The 19,051-nt window shown below is 51.5% G+C and overlaps 1 protein-coding gene across 6 annotated transcripts in view; it reads right to left on the bottom strand.

Annotated features, from left to right (window-relative positions):
- Nucleotides 1-19,051, bottom strand: part of Vgll4 (vestigial like family member 4) — a 116,116-nt gene that overhangs the window by 16,515 nt on the left and 80,550 nt on the right. For all 6 annotated transcript variants that reach the window (XM_028863969.2, XM_037204260.1, XM_028863970.2 and 3 more), the window contains one exon: nucleotides 13,717-13,906. In XM_028863969.2, coding sequence (XP_028719802.1) covers nucleotides 13,717-13,906 — 190 coding nt within the window. The remainder of the gene's footprint in view (nucleotides 1-13,716; nucleotides 13,907-19,051) is intronic.

Raw genomic sequence — 19,051 nt, 5'->3', positions numbered from 1 at the left:
GCAACCACACACCAGCCCTAAATCCCTCCGACATTTGCCTTATGTAGAGGGCCCTTCCACTTCCCCATGGTGGGAACGGAGGGTGCAGCAGGAGAAAGTGTACTCTGGACAGTGAATTTTGCCCTCTCCCTGGGCTGGCACTATGTAATGAGATCTTCTCAGGCACCTGCATACCAAAGCACCCAGACCAGCCCTGTCGAGGCTCATGTCAGGGAGCTAACGCCCTCGGTTTACAACGGGTTGATCAGGACAGCACTCCAGCATCGGTTCAGATAGAGTGTCACCTCAGAATTGATGGACAAGCAGCCCCTGCCTGCCCTTAGGTCAACAGGAGAGTTCATGGGTACTGGCCCTCCAGGACAATTCCTGGGTTCCCCCAGCACCAAAACCTGCCACCAAACCCTCTCTAGAACAACTCTCCTATATAAAAATCTCTAAAGCTCTGTGTTCGTAATTGCACCCTGCTCTAAAAATACCAATTAATTTAAACAAAGGAATAAAGAAAAAGCATAAGAGAGCTAAAAGAAAACAAGGCAAGAGCCCCAGCTGCTCGGAAGGAAGGCTGGAGCAGAAGCATCGGGAGTTTTCAACAACGCCGACTATGGAGACACAAGCTATCCGCAGAAGGCGTCGTTGACAGCGAAGGCGGCTTCGGTAGACCACATCACCATCTGCAGGTGTAGGAAACAGAGATGCTGGGATGTGGGGCAGTTACCAGCCAAGAGCCAAGAGGCAGCACCTGGGTGATCACAGAATGCGGAGTGTTGCTGTGGACGTGGGAGTGGGTGGGAAGGGCACATGCTGGACGGACAGCTTAGAACAACCTGACTTAAAGTTCAGACCGTGGAATGAGCGGAGATCTCTCTGCTGGGAGTCCCCGAGGACGCTCCCACCAGAGCTGGCTGGAGTGTGATTGGGAACTTATCGCATTAAGATGTCATGGGTAACGGTTTCCAATGATTAAGGTCACAAGGGGAAACAGAGCCATCCTGTGTACTCGCCCTGACTTGTGTCAGGGCTGCTTGTCACACAGGCAGACAACACATGCTTAGCTGCCCTGAAGACAGGGACGACAGAGATTTCCATGAATTCTCTTAAAATTTAACCACAGCGTTTCCATGAAAGTCCAGGGAGGTGCCTTCTGGGAAAGGAGCTTGTTACAACAGCTCCTCCATCCTTGAAGGTCACACAAGGAGTGTGGATTTTATTCTGTAGTCAAGGAGACACAGCCCATGGACAAACCCAGCGGTGTCCCACACACAGACTCTGGAAAAAGACCTGTCAACACAGAGCTCAGCTTGGCTCCTAATCCTTTCACCAAGGTGCCGCCACGGAGGGGCACTCCTGGTGGCCTGAAGGGTCCTGTTGTCATCTGCCCTACCCACAGCCCTGCCTAGAATCAACCAACCGAGAATGACCCAGAGCGGGAGGGTAGAGGGGTAAGCTGTGACTGGCCCGGGTCCTGGGCCACCCATCAGAAGCAGGTGAACACAGTGAACCTACTAGCGAGTGGAGCCTGGACAGAGGGGTTGGTGGCGAGTGTGAAGGACACATGTGGAAGCAGACCTGCTTGTTTTCCCAAGGTGACAGTGTTTACTTTTTTTTTTTTTTAAGATTTTTAAAAAATAGCCAGATAGTGATGGCACACACATTTAATCCCAGCACTCATGAGGCAGAGCCAAATAGACCTCTGTGAGTTCAAGGCCAGAGTGGTCTACAGAGCAAGTTCCAGAACAACCAGGGTAGTTACATAGAGAAACCCTGTCTCAAAAAAAAAAAAAAAAGTATATGGAGTGTTTGCCTGCATGGATATATGTATGTATATGAACCACATGTGTGCACAGTACCCACAGAGGCCAGCAAGGCCTATCAGATCCCATCATGTGGGTGCTAAGAATTGAACCCTGGTCCCCTGGAAGAGCAATCATTGCTCTTAATGACTGAGTCCTCTCTCCAGCCACATATACTGTCCTTTTTCTTTTCTTTTTATCTGAGATGGAGTCTGACTGTGTTGCTGGTCTGGAACTCCCGGGCCATCCCAGCAATTCTCCTGCCTCAGTTTCTCAAATGCCTGGCTTCACATCGGCCCCTGTACCACCCAGAGACACATCCAGCCGCCTCCCAGCAATGATTCTGACACTCACTCCACCATATTCAATGCCTTGTTTCCACACGCCTCACACTGTGTTCTACCTGGACCAGTGCCAGGTGCAGGGGGGAAAAAAAGTAAATAGAAGGATGGGGGAAAAAAAGACATTTTATTCACACAGTAAACTGTGAAGGCTCATTCCTCTGAGTCGACACCAAGATAAGACTGCTTGCTATCAGGCAGGCCCATGACGCAGGCTGGATGAGGTACCTCCACAAATCCAAGGGGCTCCTGGGGCTTCTGTTCTGGAAGATGGGGTACGGGGGTGGGGTGGGGTGGGGTGGGTGGGGCACGGGCAGAGATGGTGGACTTTTTGAGCACCGTGGCTGCAGAACACAAGCAGGTCCCCTAGGTAGTGCTACCTAAGACATGACATGTCTAACAATTATCCTCTTTTTGAGATGGGGTTTCACTATGTAGTCCTAGCTGGCCTTGAACTCACCAAGATCTGCTTGCCTCTGCCTCCAGGGTGGTGGGATTAAAGGCGTGCGCCACGAAAGCCCAGCTTGTACAATTCATCTCCATGAAAAGGAAGAAAGCTTCGAGGTCTCTTGTTCCTTTCTTATTCCAGGAGTGATCGAGCCTCTAGGAGTATCTGGCATTGCACTAGGTATGAGCTTCTGACTGAAGGAGGCCAGCCCAGGCACAGAAGAGCTATCAGAGAGGGGACAGAGAGAGGCACACAGTGACAGCAACAATATCCTATGGAGACGGTTGGCTCTCCATGGAGGAGAAGCTTCTGGACAGCTCAGGAGCCTGCCTGCAGGCGAGGCCCTGAGCCCTGGGGCAGGCTGCAGCCCGGGGACTCAGTAATTCCCCACAGCTGACCAGGAGCCACAGAGACAAACACTCCAGACACTTGGCCCCAGAAAGGAGCTCACATGGAAAAGAGTTGGCAGACTATGTCAACAGAATATAGTGGTGAGTTCAGCATGGAGATGGGGGCATGAGGCCGGAGATGACTTTTGAGGCCGACAGAAAGCTCTTCATCTACCTTGACCATGGTGAAATTCCTACATGGAGTGTGTATGTAAAAGGAGGCAGATCTGGGTGAACAGCGGGTCTGCCCAGAGATAACAATATGGCAGTCTCCTACGTGGAGTTGTAAGGCCGAGCCTGCCCGGCATCACCGAAAGGGTCAGCACAACAAGAAGGACAGAGCCTGGATGCGCAGAGAGAACAGATGCCTGCTCAAACTGGATTATGACACGGTGGTGTGGGAGGGAGGACCCTGAAGAGGGATTCTATCCTTCTCCAGAGTCTGTGTTAGCGCTCAGGGAAGTGCATTCGTTCTCCAGAGCCCCATCTTCTGTTCCCCTTCTGCTCTTCCTCCATGACACAGCACACAGCCCTCACTAGAAGCAGCCAAAACTCCCAGGCTTCCACCTCCGGAACAGTAAGCTACATAAACTTCTTCTTTTTTTTTTTTTTTTTTTTTTTTGGTAAGTTAAAGGGCTTCGGGTACTTTGTCACAGCAATGGAGTCTCTGAAAGCTCCTGGGCATCCAGGCAAGGTGGCACACACCTTTAATCCTAGCACTTGGGAGGCAGAGGTAGGCCGACAGAAGCCAGCCTGGGTCTTCACAGTGAGTTCCAGGACAGCCAGAGCTCTATTTACATAGTGAGAGCCTGTCTCCAAAAACCAAACAGACAAAACTAGAAAGAAAAAAGAGAGAGAGAGAAAAGATCCTGGGAAAAGTGGGCCCAAAGTAGGAAGGGAACCAAGGGCAGCAAAAGGGGCCGCAGGAGGGTCAGTCAAGAGAGAGGAAGTCACACACAGCGTGGAATTATCCGTGTCCCCCATCTCGGCTACCTGGTAGGTCCCTAGTGAATGGAAGGAGGGCAGTCTCACTGACCTCGCTGCACTGTGGGCAGAGCACAGAGAGAACTGGCCTAGTCTCCTCAGTCTCTTGTCCCTCAGCCCTGACAGGCCCAGTGTTAATCAGGAAAGGACTCTGCCACTTCATTTAACAGTCAGGCTTTAAGGGTCTGAAAGCTCACAAGGAGTTCTGAAATCAAGTGCTCGTTTTGTTGGGCAGTGTCCCCGAGAGGGGCTGGGCTCCACAAAGGGCCAACAATGGCTCTAAACAACAGGTATCAAATGACAGTTGTGCTCCACTTGAAGTCCCTGGGAGGCCCAAGACCAGTGCACAGCGCGGCTGGCGACTCAGGCAGCTCGCAGTCCTCTCCCGAGTCCTCAGACAGAAAGAGGGAGCCGTGCTGTGGTCTCTTCCACATGGACTGCGAAGGAATACTATCTAGTCTACAACAGATCCCCGAGTTGTTCCCCTTGGAGAAACCCTGGGCCGAACACTGTCTGGTCAGTTACACAGATATACCTCCGTGAGTTCGTTCAGCAGCTCCAACAACGGACAACCTCAGCAGGGTCAAACCCCCGAGCTTGCCGACCTAACGAGAGACGACTGACTCCTACAACATCCAGTTCTGAAACTGTCTCTGCGAGGGTGCCTCCTTATCCCACCCTCCCCTCTTTTACTGGAGATGACTGTTGCTCCGTAGCCCAGGTTGGCCATGAACTCTCCAATCAGCTTCCAAGTGCTGGGATCACAGGTGTGCCCCACTGGGCCGGGCAACCTAGTGCCATCTCTTAGGTCGCTTCAAGGGAGGCCAGAAGAAGCCTCAGCGGCAGTTGCAGAACAGAGGCCCCACTTCTGTCCTGGGATCCAGAACGCGACCCTCCTTCCAGGTACCTACCGCCGACCCCAGCACAGTAACACAGCTCTAAGCTCTCTGCCTATGCTCGGGAGACAACTGAAGAAACGTGAGAATGAGGTGTCTCAGCCCAACAGCACAGCACAGCGGGAGACGAGCGCTGTGCCACTCAAGTGGAAACACCAGAGGTCCACCCGCCTCCTCCTGCCCGCTGAAGCAGGGCACCGAAGGACCCAGAGGAGATCCCAGAGAGAACCACACGCAGGCCACCCCTCAGCGGTTTCTCATCTCCCTCCTCCCTCAGTTGGATCGTTCAGAGACCTAAGAGAACAGCACTTTATTTCAGGACAGGCCAGCTTTGTGTTCCGGTAAGAAGAGTCGATGGACAAGCGATGCCCAGGTTAACTGTCTACATTCCAAACAGCTGCCATCCGCGTCCTCGGCTGAGTGCTCGGGGCCTGGAGAGGGAACCAAAGCTCGGGGCTCTTCTGTTCCCCCCACTTTTGAATAAACGTCTTTGACCTAACCCACATTGAAAACACGCTCCTGTTTTATGGTTTTAGTGTGTCCCTTTAGAACGTGACCCTGCACACGCACGCTCAGGATCCTGGCAAATCCTCCTTCCCCAAGGTTCTGACCCATTTCTCTAACCCCCAGGCCACAGATTACAGCCACCAAGCTGGCCAGTCTCCACACATCCTGGAATGGACTCGGACGGTATTGCTTCTGTTCTGTCCTCTGGCTCCTGACACCCTTGGCATTTCTTCATTTAATGTGTTATGTGTTATTCAGCCAGAAAAATGCCAGGAGCAAGATGGTGACCTGCCTGAGCAGCTCTCTGTGGAGACTCTTAAGGCAGAGGCAATGCCTGCTGGGAAAAGGCTGATGTCAGCTCTCTGAGCACAGCTCCCTGCTAGGATAAGGCGGCCTTTGTTTTCAGCTCAACTGTGAAAATGAGAAAATGCCTCCAGCCTGACAAACAAGAAACCCACACAACCCAGGTCAGGCCTGTGACCTTTACTTAAAGGTACCACACTTCATTAGCAAAGGCTGTCGACTGAACCCAGGGGGGTGTGGTTACAATCACCCAGGTCACCATTAAAAATCAGCTGTGTGTCCAGCACAGTCCAGGCTAGTTCCCAGCTCTTGCTAAAGTGTGAAAGGCACAGTTAATCTCGGACAAAGCAGCTCTGAGAGTACACTTCTCTGTCATACACATGTAAGTGGAAGGGGATTTGAAAAACAAACAACAAAGAGAGAAAATCCCAATTTAGCAGCTTCTTAGTTTCTGAGTTCCTGTTTAGGGTAACTTCGATCGAGGCTGTAAAATAGTCCCTAAATCCCCAGAACACTTCCAGGGCTATCGGTAAGGCTACAGAACGCGTCGGACAGAACACAAGCCTGGCTGTGGACCCATTTCAAGTGTGGGCGGACATCCAGGGAAGAAGCTACGGTGGGGGAGAGGAGACACACAATGTGAAAGGTTCCACAAGGCAGCCTTTGATTAACAAGTCTTGATTTAAAAAAAACTAACTGCACTTACGATTTGTTTATAAATAGTATGTATGTGCCCGTGTATACACACATGAAATAAAGGAATCTTTTTATACACTTAAAGCAGATGGCACATGCTTTTAATCCCAGCACTGAGGAGGCAGAGGCAGGCAGATCTCTGTTGAGTTTGAGGCCAGCCTGGTCTACAGAGCAAGTTCCAGGGCTACACAGAGAAACACCATGTGTGTGGGGGGGGCACGGGCGAGAGGTAATTTTTTTATTATCTTTTTTTTTTTTGAGACAAGGTTCCAGGCTGGCATTGAATTCACTCTATAACCAAGCATGACCTTGAACTTCCAGGGATTAGAGGCAGACAGCATGTCTGGTTTTATGAGTTGCTGGGGAGAGAATCCAGGGCTTCACGCATCCAGGGCAAGCACCCTTACCCACTGAGCTGCGTCACCGGCCAGCACATTAAAACAGATTTTAAGATCCTTTACTTTAAATCTTTGAAGCAAAAGTTACTACTGGTAACAGAAATTTTAAGTAAGAATTTAAATAATTAAAAAAGTGCTTTCCTGGGCTACAGAAAGCTGTCTGGGACGGGGGTGCAGCTCTGGTCTGGCAGGCATAAGGCTCTGGGCCCCAGTCTTGGCACTGCAAACTTTTTTTTTCTTTTTCTTTTTAAAGAAAAATAGGACAGGGAGATGGTTTGGTGGGCAAAGTGCTTGGTGTCCAAGCATGAGGACCAGAGTTCGGATCCCTGGCAGGCGCCTACATAAAAAAGCTGGGAGTGGCACTCTGTGTCTACAACCCCGTGCCGGGGAAGAGGCGGAAGGATCTCCTGAGCTTGCTGGCCAGCCAGAGTAGCCAACTGGTGAGCTCCAGGTTCAGTGAGAGACTCTGCCTCAAAAGAAAAGGAAAAAATGGAGAAAAAGAGAACCCCCTTGTTCCTTGTTTGTTCTTACAAGGTTCTTTACGGTCCAAAGACGCCAATCTCAGGCTTGTCTGCCAGCAGCTAGCTGGACAGCCGCTCTCTTTCCACAGTCCCTGCGGAGACCATCCCTGGCCACCGAGCGCTATTCACTTCTGCCAGCCCCTCAGGACCGCATGCCCCTCCTACATACGCTAAAGGAACAGTTGTTACCCTTCAACCTCAAAGTATCGGCAATTCTGTTTCGATTGTACTGACTGTCCAAAAGTACAACCCTAAGGTCTTAAGGTTGAACTGAGACACAAGCGTGAGCCATGGATACCACTGTAAGGCTGTTTCTAGGGGTGGTGGGTGGGAAAGTCTGCTGTGTGGGAAAGCCTGTCACTGCTGTCACCAGCCAGCAGTGAGCCCTGGACCAAGTCAGAGGCCCCATGCTGATGTCTGAAAGGGGCACAGCAGGAACACTGCCATCCCAGAATAAGGTTCATGCCCATGAAGCGGCGCACAGGTGGCACACAGTAGGCACTCAACAGCTACTGCCACAGAGAAGCATTCTCTAGTAGCAGCCATCATGCCGAGTGACAGGAAGTCTACAGTGTACCTCAGCAGACTAGCTGCCCCTTGATGGTTCCGCTGCTTCCCTCATAGTTCAGCAAAGCCAAGGAAGCAACATCAGCCCAACCGCTCGGTCGGTCGCCTCTGAATTCAGTTTTAATTTGAGACTCGGGATTATTTCCTTGGCTTTTGAAAGTTTGTAAAATAAAAGTCTATTGGTAGCACACATCGGGACCTAGGGGACTCAGGAAACAAGAAGCAGGGCCACCTTGGGGGACAAGGCACAGTGCAGAGCCTACGTGGGACAGTAAGAACCATGGGCCCTGCAAAAGAGAAGGTGCCACCAGCTCCCCTGCCCAAGTAAGCAAACACACAGGAAACCCCAGACCCACCAGAGCCAGTGATCAGCTTCTCCCAATCAGATGCCCGGTTCTTTGTTTCAAACACTTCCAACCTTCTTATAGACCGAGAGAGTCCCAGTTTGGAATTCGCCTGCTCCCCATTTACCCTCACGGAGAGAAGAGTAACTCCCAGTGGATCCCGAGAGGAAGCAGACAGAAAGAGAGAGAAGGCACACAGGCTATGTACAGAATGCTCCACCAGAACTGCCTACATGAGAAGTAGAGAAAACCGCAAAAGCACTGGCCACAAGAACAGCGGGCCTGCTCCACCCCAGGACAGCAGCTCACAGGAAGGATGCGGGGCTCACAGGAGCAGCCACAGGCAGGAAGCAGGGATGGTTGGATCCACCCTTCCTCTCTCGCTGGGCACTATTTAATTGGGTGCACGGCATGCGCAATGACTACTTCACACACATCCCATTGATCAGGAGGGGGATCCCACTCCAAGTGGGGCACACCCAGCACAGGAGTCGGCCATCAGAACGGTCAAGTGTGATTGACATCCATCCCTATATCTGTGTGCCTTTCCACAGGGAAGATAAATATATGTCATCATATAGAATGGCTTGGGTGTCACACACAGTGGGGTTAATCCCAGCTTTGGTCATAATATCCCAAAGTCTGCTTCCATAAAACAAAACAAAACAAAACAAAATCAGCTCAAATAAGCAAGCAGGCAGGCAGGGAGGGTGAAAGTTAACATCCACTGTCCAGGTGATATACTATAGGCATCTAGCACAGGGCCAGCCTTGGGTAAGCACTCCCTAACTATCCCCCCCCCCACTCCCCGGTGGCTAGCTCAACAGTTCACCTGTACATCCTGCTGTAAACGTGCAGGTGAAATCCGCATTGCTTACTGTGGCTATGGCCTGGTTGGCACAGAACCCTCCCCAGGTCCCACCAGTCAAACAGCCCCAGACAAGTCCCAAAGCCAGTCAGACTTAGCACAGCTGCCAGCCTGGTACCAGCTGCTGGCCCCCAGCTTACACCAGTATAGACGACACTTTCCAGGCAGCATTGCTCTGTAAGTGCTGGGAATCACCTCAAGGGCTGTACACAAGGACTAGTGAGGGCCCTGGGGAGTGAGGGGACCCCGGACTGCATTGTAGCTGTGGACACGACACAGGTGTGCAGGGTCACTACCACACACTGTTGCAGGAAAGCACCAACGCCCATGTGAGCTGAAAAACTGTGCGGCCTCAGCGTAAGGAAAGGGGGGTGAGAACTCACACACTTGCAATCTGAAAGTGCCACAGAGGCCAGTGGCGGGGGGGGGGGGTGGGGGGTGCACTTTCTAAGGCTGTTTCACTACTGCAAGCAGGTTAACACTAAAGAGAAAATAAATCGTGAGAGTAGTGGCATATGCCTTTTTTCCTAGCACTTGGGAGGCAGAGGCCAGGACGATCTCTGAGTTCGAAGCCAGCCTGGTTTATAGAGCAAGTTCCAGGATGGCCAGAGATACACAAAGAAACACTGTCTCAAAAAAGAAAAACTAACAAAAAAAGATAAAGTAAAATCAACAAAGAGGAAAAAAATCTAGAACTCAATGTAAACCACAACAAATAACTGAAACCATGCTGATCAGGAAGAGGCAACAATGTATAAAGTCACAAGAACACGGAGAGACCAGCAAACATACCAAAGCCCTAACTCGGGTTTTTCCCAGAGTGGCACCTAATAGAGCCATCTGGAAGCACACTGCAGGGCTGGCCTGCGGGAGTGAGTGGGCATTGGAAGGGGCATTCTGAGTTGGGGAGAAGAGTCAGATGTGGAATGGGAGGGAAGGAAGAACTACGTAGGGTAGGACCAGTACAGCAGTCTGGACAGGAACTCGGGACCTGCCAATGGGAAGGGTCTAGAAAACAGTGCTAGGCAGGGCCCCCTGAGAAGATGGCCCCGCTCCTGGGCTGGCTGCCCACAATAAACACTGCTGGTCACAGTGGCTCCTGAGCTTAAGATATAGCTTGGGCAACTGAGAACATGGAACTCTCAATTTTTCTTAATTCAACTTTTAACTTTGTGGTGCTGGGGACCGAAACAAATGCTTTAGATGCTCTGCCACTAAGCCACACCCGCAGCTCCCAAACTTTGTTTCTTGTTTGTACCACGGGCTGTGGCTCGTGCCCACTGTATCAGAGGACTCAAGAGACACCATAGTAAGACTAACTCACCCACTGCTCCCATGAAGAGGAAGCGGGGCTTCCTGCACGCGTGGTCATGAAGCCAGGGCAATGGGCAAGGAGTCGAGACGCAGGAGCTAAGTAGAACGTTCAGCAGCGGAGGTCAGGAGGCAAAGGGGGGGACGAGGGCCAGCTACGAGGCTGACACAGAACTCACGGGGCAGTGTGAACGCGGAGCAAAAAGCCGAGTGGACGCTTCCCACAAGTCAGGCCACACCAAAGCCACTCACCGACCCTTCCGCAGGAGCAACGCCACCCACCCAGCTCCTCCCGACTCCCCAACGTCTATACTCTGGGCACTTTGCTTAACTAGCGACTGTCTTCCTGGGGTCACCAGTCTGGCGAGAAAATTAACTGGATCCGAATGTCTCAGGAGACAAGGGGCCAGGTGTGGAGGAATCCCTGGAGAGAGCCCTTCTTCCCTGCAGCTCCCACCCGGCCTCAGAGCCTCTCGTGGTCCATCTCTACTGGACAGCATCACACCATGGAGTCAGAGAAGCACATCTTCAAGACCCTCTTTGCTGGTGGCTCTAACTCTGTTTCAACAACATGCCCTCCTCAGAATTACAGCAATCCCCTTCCCATAAAGCAAACGAGACACACTTTACTTATACACCGCTGGCAAATTCTACACAGCTAGAAAACCCTTACATTCTCTTTCGAGATACAAATACAGGAGGACCATTCCTGACCCAAAGGCAGTAGCTCCTACTGTCCTCTTAGCCATAAAAAAAGAACGTGCCACAGCTCAAACAAGACACATCTCCTAAGTCAATCAACATACCTACTAAGTACCAACAACATGAGTGAGCGAAACTGAAGAAGAAAACACCCAATGCCAATCTCTGGCCTCCAGATATACCTATGTGTGTGTGCACCTGCACCCATTCACATGCATGCATGCACATGAACATGCACAGAGAATTTATGATAGGTGTGTTTTAATAAATTTTAAAAATGGGGAAAAATCCACCTAGCTATTGGGAGCTGGGCAGAATGAGGGCACAGTTTCTATTTTCCTCCAACTTTGCATGATGACGCTAATTGGGAGCTGCACACCACATCTAACCAATGTTTTGTTTCAACAGTGCTGGGAGCTGAGCAGAGGATCTTGTGCACCCAGCCAGAATCTGCCACGCATGGAACGGAACTCCTAGCCCTCACAATACTATTGTGGAGGCGGCTTAAAGCTATTGAGAGTGTCACCATAGACCAGTATTTCAAGCTCGTTTTCAATCACCGAGAAGTTACAAAACGGTTTTTCAAGTGTTTTAACACTCTAACATTGTTAACTACATCCAGGTGTGGTGGTACTCATCTATAATCTCTGTGTTGGGGAGGCAGAGGCAGGAGGATCAAGAGTCCCAGGTTAGCTAGAGCTACCTAGTAAGTTCAAGGCTGGTCTGGGTCACACAAGATCCAGCTTCAAGGAAACAAAGAAAGCGGAGTATTGACCCCATCAGGCTCACTGAACTAAGTGCTTAAATAATCTAACAAGAAGGCACAATCTCTGCTCTGTGGGACATAAAGGTGGTGGCATCTGAGCCAGGGCACCCAAAGACACACACATCCTCCAACACCTAATACCACACACTCTTGGTCTCGACTGTCGTCACAGCCAACAGCTGAAAAGTGAGGCTATTAATTAGAAAAGCTGTAGCTTCCACCAAGTAAGTCTTCACCTGTTTCAACTCCGAGGTTCTCTGTCTGCTAACATGATCACTGTCACCTTCCAGTAAGGACACTGGGTCCAGAAGAACCAGGTCCACACCTCACAGCTTCTTACCAGCCACAGAATGAAGACTTCAACTAAAGCATACTCCCAACCTGCACGTCACGAGCCTGCCTCCTCCTCCTCTTCCTCCTCCTCCTCCTCCTCCCCTCCCCTCCCTCTGAGAAAGAAAACAGAGTCAAAAGTCTCTTATTTGGGTTTGGGAAAGTTGGATGGAAGAGAATGAGAGACTCTAGTAATACAAGAATGGATGCCAGACATCTCAGCAGTCATCTGAGCCCCTCCCCGGCGGTGAGGGAGAGGGGGCGCTGTTTTGCCCAAGCCTCCCCTGCTGGATTCCTGAGTGTAGCAAATTCCAGGCTCCAGACTGCAGGCTCAGCCTCTGACTAACACTACAGTGATTTATTTGAGGATAAATACCTCTGTCAGTGTCTCATGACTGAACACAACAGACCGGGCAGATTGGCATGCGTGGAATGTGAGGACGCGGGTCGAGGCAGCAGAGGCCAGGCCGCCTCCAGCTGCAGAGCGCTGTCCACAGGAGGGACCCTGCGGCTGCACCTGCTGCCCGCACCACTGCGCCCTGTCCGTGGGGCGATTACAGACCACTCATTTGTACCTGGGGACACGGTCTGGCTACACAACTGCCACAGCTCAGACATCCAGGGCTCACCAAGTCCTGAAAATGCAAAATGCCCTGCGCTGCCTTAACCAGGGCCAGCCACACCACAGCACAAATTCAGAGAACTTCAGCTTTAAGCCCCTTCATGTTGAAATAATCTTAGGAGATGGGCTGGAGAGATGGCTCTGCAGTTAAGAGCACTGGCTGCTCTTCCAGAGGACCCAGGTTCAATTCTCAGCAACCACATAGCAGCTCACAACTGTCTGTGACTCCAGTTCCAATGAATCTGGCACCTTCACACTGATATACATTCGGGCAAAATATCAATACACATAGAAATAAATAAAATCTTGGAAGGAAGGAAGGAAGGAAGGAAGGAAGGAAGGAAGGAAGGAAGGAAGGAAGGAAGGAGAGAGAGAGAGAAAAGACACTAGGCCAATGCCAAACAAGAATCAGAATTACAGTCTCCTGATACCAAGAGGGGCTCTTACCATAGCTCCAGGCTAACTCCAGCTGTGACAAGCCACAGGCACAAAGGGGTGCTCCCCAGGACACAGTACTGGACACACACACACACACACACACACACACACACACACACACACACACCCCAGTCTTCACAGGTACTCACTGTCATTTCTTGGGTGTGTAAAGACAGACACCCACTATCAATTTGCATACTAGCCAGCAGAAGCACCAAGACAGGTTCTCCAGACTGTGCCCACAGGAGGTCCTAAGGGCTGCTGGCCTCCATGAGGGAGAGGTTATAGGAGCTGAAAGGAAATCAGATTTCATCTCTGGACCGGTCACTAAAGTCAGGTTGACACCTTCCTGCATATGAACACCACCTATCTTTTATAAACAATGTCCTCTTATCAACACTCACGAAATCATAATGACGTGATGGGGCAGAAAGGTTTTGAAAGGAAACACAGCCTGGCCCACAGCAAGCATGAGCCCAAAGGGGCAGAACTTACAGGTGGGGGCTGAAGATACGGCTCATCTTGGAGACGTGTTCGTTTTCACAGTCGAGGTCCTTGTCCCCGGGTTCCATGCTGAATTTCCTCTTGCTGGGGCTGATGGGGGGTGGGCCTGTGCGGTGACTGCTGAGGGCAGAGGCCACCGGGAGGGTCTGCATTCTGGGTTCTCCCCTGAGAGAAGCTTCACCTATGTGAAGAGAACGGGGATGTTATTACCAGCAGGAAAAGCACCCCCATTGTGGTCTCCACAGTCCCCTAGCTCCCTAGCTCCCTGGCCCCCTGCCCGGCCCCTTGCAGAACTTCTCTCTGTGGAAAGTTTTGGCAATACAGCAGGCAGCCTGCCATTCTCAGAACATGGTCTGGGCATGCGTCCACTGCCAAGCAGGGGACATTTGACATCAACGAGGTTTGCCAGCACTAGCTCTTTAGGGTAGAGTTTAAATAGAAAAGTTGCTATAAACAGCCGAGAGTGGAAAACTGATCGTGAGCAATCCCCAAAGGGAAGTTAAAACTCGGAAGGCCCTTTGATTCTCGGGAATCCAATCTTATACCTTTAAGAAAGTGCATAAAACCACTGTTGACAAGCTGATTTTGCTGTTTTTATTACATGTTTTTAAATTTGTGTGTGTGTGTGTGTGTGTGTGTGTGTGTGTGTGTGTACAAGGCCAGAAGGGGTTGTTGGATCCCCTGGAGCTGGCGTTACAGGCAGTTGTAAGCTGTCCAGCATGGGTGCTGGGAACAGAACCCAGGTCCTCTGGATGAGCAGCAAGTGCTCTTAACCACTGATCCACCTGTCCATCCCCAAGCTGCAACTCTCAGAATGTGTTTCAAGGCTAGGTGCTCATGAGAGCTCAGACACAGATCTGCTTTGACAGGTCTGACTTTCTGGGCTGTTGTCAGGGGCTTTGAGCTGAGAGATAAATTTGTGCCTGGTTGTGAATCAAGACAAGCATGGCCTTTCAAATACTATGGGGTTTGTATCTTCTAAAATTTATAACAGGAGTTATAATTACTTTGAGTGGGCGGGCTGACCCTTTCACACAAAGAAACCCTTCTGTTGGGCAGTACACATTGGCTTCTGGGGCCTGACCAATCTTATTTCCACCGGTCACAATTAACAGCCATATGAGCATGAAGTCGACTTCATCTGAGGTGCTGTGGTACCCAAGAAAAGCCACCTTTGTGACCACTCACTTCCTTTCATATCATCACTAATGTGCGGCCGTCAAACAGGCGTCACGGGCGACAAATGCGATTTTGTTAGGTAGAAGGAGGGAGGGAAAGGCCTTCTGAGAATCCACCAGGAAAAATAAAAAACTCTGCCAGTTTAGAGAGCAAGACATAAACTTGCAAATATACAGTGACCTGTAATACACCCCCTGGCAGGATTTCTTGTAAGGCTTCTGGCCACAGGGCAAACTGGAACTTTCCATATTGCACAGAGTAGCTCAGCATGGACTCTTGGACCACCCTGCCACTCTCTCAGACTCTGGCTGATCTGGGTGGACCTCAGCTTCCTTTCTGCTAACTTCTGGTTTCCGAAAACAAGGTTAAGCAGTGTTCTTCCTCAGACCTCGAGAAGGTGGGAGCTTCGCTCCTCCCCTGGCCTCTTGCCCCTCCCCAGCCCTGTTTCTGGGGCTTCTTCCTCTACAGAGCAGAGATGCCTCTTTAAGACTCTGGTGAGCAGACAAAGAACCCATGAAACCCCAGGAAGTCACTATCCCTGCAAACCAACCCACACAAAGTGGCCTACACTGTCCACACTCTGTGCCCAGTGTTTCCCAACACCCCTGGCAGGGGCCAAGGACTGGGGAGGAGGCAGGCTCAGCATGGACCCCAGAGTTTCTCGGAGCCGTTTCATCAGCTGCCTGCTGGGACAACAGACATTGCTATGGAAACAATCACCGCAGCAACAAGTTCCAAGGGGTCCAAAAAAGGAGCAGTCATTCAGGACAGCAGCTATGGGGCGGCCCAGCCTCAGGGCAGAAGGCACCCAGAGGCCCCATCACTTGGGAAGTTACCCACGGAGAGGCCAGGCACTCCGCGGCTATACAGCACACGCTTGGTGGAGAAAGCACTCCGCTCCATGCCCCCAGGCTGTGACCGTCTTTAAAGGACGGTGTTGACTCCATTTGAAGTTCACACAGGATGGAGCTCCAGAGGCGGGCACAAAGGAAGAAAAGACCACAGGAGGTTTTCCAGGAATGGAGTGGGGACTAAGGACCCTGAAGGAACTGGAGGACCCCTGCAGCACTGGGACCTCATGAGCACCCCTGCAGTCTCACTACATGGATGAGGTAACACGTGACCAGGGTAAAGTGAATGGCTTGCTCGGTGAGCTATAGACAGGGAGCATGTCTTCTGTTAGTCAGACCATCACCTCCCTAACTCGAAGCTGAAGGAAGAGCAACAATCCTCAGTGGTGACCGGATCTGGCCAGCGACACCCTTCTGCTCATCTTTGGGTCCACCCCCACGCCCCCACCTCCTGTCGCCCGCAAGGGAAGCTGTCCCACGCTAATATTTTGGAGCCCATTTGCTATATATACTCTTGTATGTGGCAGAGGAGGTGGCATGATCTCAGCAGCGGCTGGAGGCAGAGCACCTGCCTAGGACATCTGAGACCCTGAGTTCCATCCCCAGCACTATCGCTGAAGGTAAACTCCAGGCACGTGCAAATGCTATCTACATACCTGTGACTCCACTCACCACAGCGCAGAAGCACCCCTTAGACAGCGTCCCCCAATGGAAGACAAGCAAGAGCTTCTTTTGGCCCAGGATTTCGCTAAGTATCGGCATATATTTATTTTAAGGAAAAAAATTAATAGAAAGGAAAGAAGGGCTGAAGGCCAAGCACTGCCCTGGGACACACAGGGCCCTGGCACCATCCCTGGCACTGCGTGCGCACACACACACACGCACGCACGCACGCACGCACGCACGCACAGGGATGGGGAGGAAAAAGACACGGGTCTATCATGATGCCATACATGAGCAGCCGCATCAAAGTCACGCTGGAATGCGGGGACAGGAGGAGACCAGCGCGTAGCCTCATCTGAAATCCTGCATGTGAAGGATTCTAAGACACCACTTTCCGGACACAGTGGCAATGGCCAGACACTCGCTACCAACCGGCTGCTGCTTCCTAGCCTTTTTCAGTCAACAAAACACAGAACTTAACTTTCAGAACAGCAGTGTGTACTCGCTCGCTTGCTCGCTCGCTGGTTGAGACCATGTGGCCCAGGCTGGCCTCAAACTCCTCATCTGGGATTGCAGGAGCGTGCCACCACGGCCAGCGGCACTAGCTCCCAACAACTAACCTTCAACTTGCTCCACAGTTTACTGCGCTCAGCACTCCCCTTCCCCCACACGCCCTTCGCCATGTCTGAACCTAAAGTCAAAACATCAAACCACAGCTCCCCACACCAGCCACTCGGCTGCACTGGTGTGTCTCCCGTCTGACCACAGCCATGGTGACCAGGCTGACGTCACTGTCTCGGCAGGACGGAAGGCACCCCAGTACAAGATCTGCCCTTCGACATTGCACAACCCTCTCCTAGGCCGTGTGGGGCAGGGGCCCCGGCAGCTGAGGCACGAGTATTTTCTTTGAAATAATGAATCTCCATCAGAGGGAGGAACAGCTGCAATGAAGGTGCAGTGGAATTGGCCTCTTTTCAGCAGTTCAGCTGGGGCCGTCCTGTTCACTTGTGTGTTTTAAAAGGGATGTTGGGCAACTCCGTGAGCAGGCCCAAGCCAGGAGAGATAAAAGATGTGACACACTGCCTGTCACAGCACAAGTCTGGCCCACTCTTCTACTGCTCAGTGACCAAGCCCTTGTCCTCCAGCACGCCCGCCCTCCGGTTGAAACAAAAGCACCTTTCACACTGCTGCTCAGAACCACGCCCCCAGTGCTCAGAGCCAGATCTCAAACCAGAAGGCTGAGCTCAGCCAAGCAGAGCCTGCCGGGCCAGCCAGGCCAGTGTGGCCATGTAGGGTCCATCCCTGAGCAGGCCTTGATTGCTGAGCCACATCGAGACTGGGGAGAAAGACCACCTGAATGGCCTTCAGCTAACAACAGAGACAGGTCACTGGAGGGCCACAGGGGAACTGGTGACAGGCTGACACAGGCAGCATTTTGGTAGGACAGGCCATCTCCTGAGGCCACTTTCAGACAAGGACCACCCAGGCCAGGAGGAGCGAAATGGGCCACTGTGAAGAGGGCAGACCCCCCCCCCAGCGGCACCAGGAAAAGCACAGAGATGCACACTGTACCCCAAACCCAGATGCACAGAGCCCAAGAAGCATGGAACCATGGGGGCTTTGAGGTCTCCACTGGCTGAGCCGGAGACTTCTCAGAGACACTCTGGCTGTCTGCAGGTGGAGGTGGGGTGGGGTGGGGGGTGGGGAGGGGTTCAGACACCACTGGTCCATGAGGGCCGGACAGTGTCCACAGCCTTACCCTATTTAAGTATCTAAGATTCCACAGAGGATAGAAGACAACAGTGTCTGTCTTTGTTAATTCTCAACAAGGGGAAGGAGAGATGCACTGGGGTTAAGAGCACTGCCTACTCTTCCAGAGTTCAGTTCCCAACACCCATGATGGGGGCCTCACAATCACCTGTTAACTTCAGCTCCAAGAGATAAGATGCCCTCTTCTGGCCTCCTGCAGGCACTACATGTACATGGTACACACACACACACACACACACACACACACACACACACACACAGCATCAAATATCTTTAAAAAAAAAAAAAAAAAACCAAATGACACTTATAGTTCTCAACATCCACTGCACTAAAGTCACTTTTAAACACGGAGGAGAAAGGTTAATTTGAACATCAAAAGGTTCTAAAATACTTTGAATACAAAACTGCTACCATCATACCCAGACATTGCCATTAGTGGAGGCAACAAGTCCACACTGTGTAAAACCATCTGTAGTCCCTGGAGTAACAGGAAAGACCTTGCCTTCTCCTTCAGAGCCCAGCTTCTAACAGTGACTCCAGAAGTGCATGATGCGGCAACTTGGGTGAGCCTGCCACCAGGCTCTTAACGTCAGACCTGTTACCGCACCACAAAGGACGCTCCCCCAGGTCAAAGCATGAACAAGCTGTAGGAAAGGCTGTCTAGGGCAGCGCTTGCTTGCTTGCTTGTTGCTTTCAAAGATTTACTTTTCATGCATGCATGCATGTGTGTGTTGAATATGAGTGAGTGCCAAGCGCCAGCATGCAGCTGCCTATGGAGGCTAGAAGAGGTCATCAGATTCCCTGGAGCTGGAGTTACAGGTGATCATGAGGCTCCTGGCCTGGGTGCTAGGAACAGAACTCCA

This window comes from Peromyscus leucopus, chromosome 3 (genome assembly GCF_004664715.2).
Source record: "Peromyscus leucopus breed LL Stock chromosome 3, UCI_PerLeu_2.1, whole genome shotgun sequence".
Taxonomy (NCBI): Eukaryota; Metazoa; Chordata; class Mammalia; order Rodentia; family Cricetidae; genus Peromyscus; species Peromyscus leucopus.
Note: the sequence above shows the minus strand (reverse complement) of the source record. Positions and strands in the feature narration are given on the sequence as shown.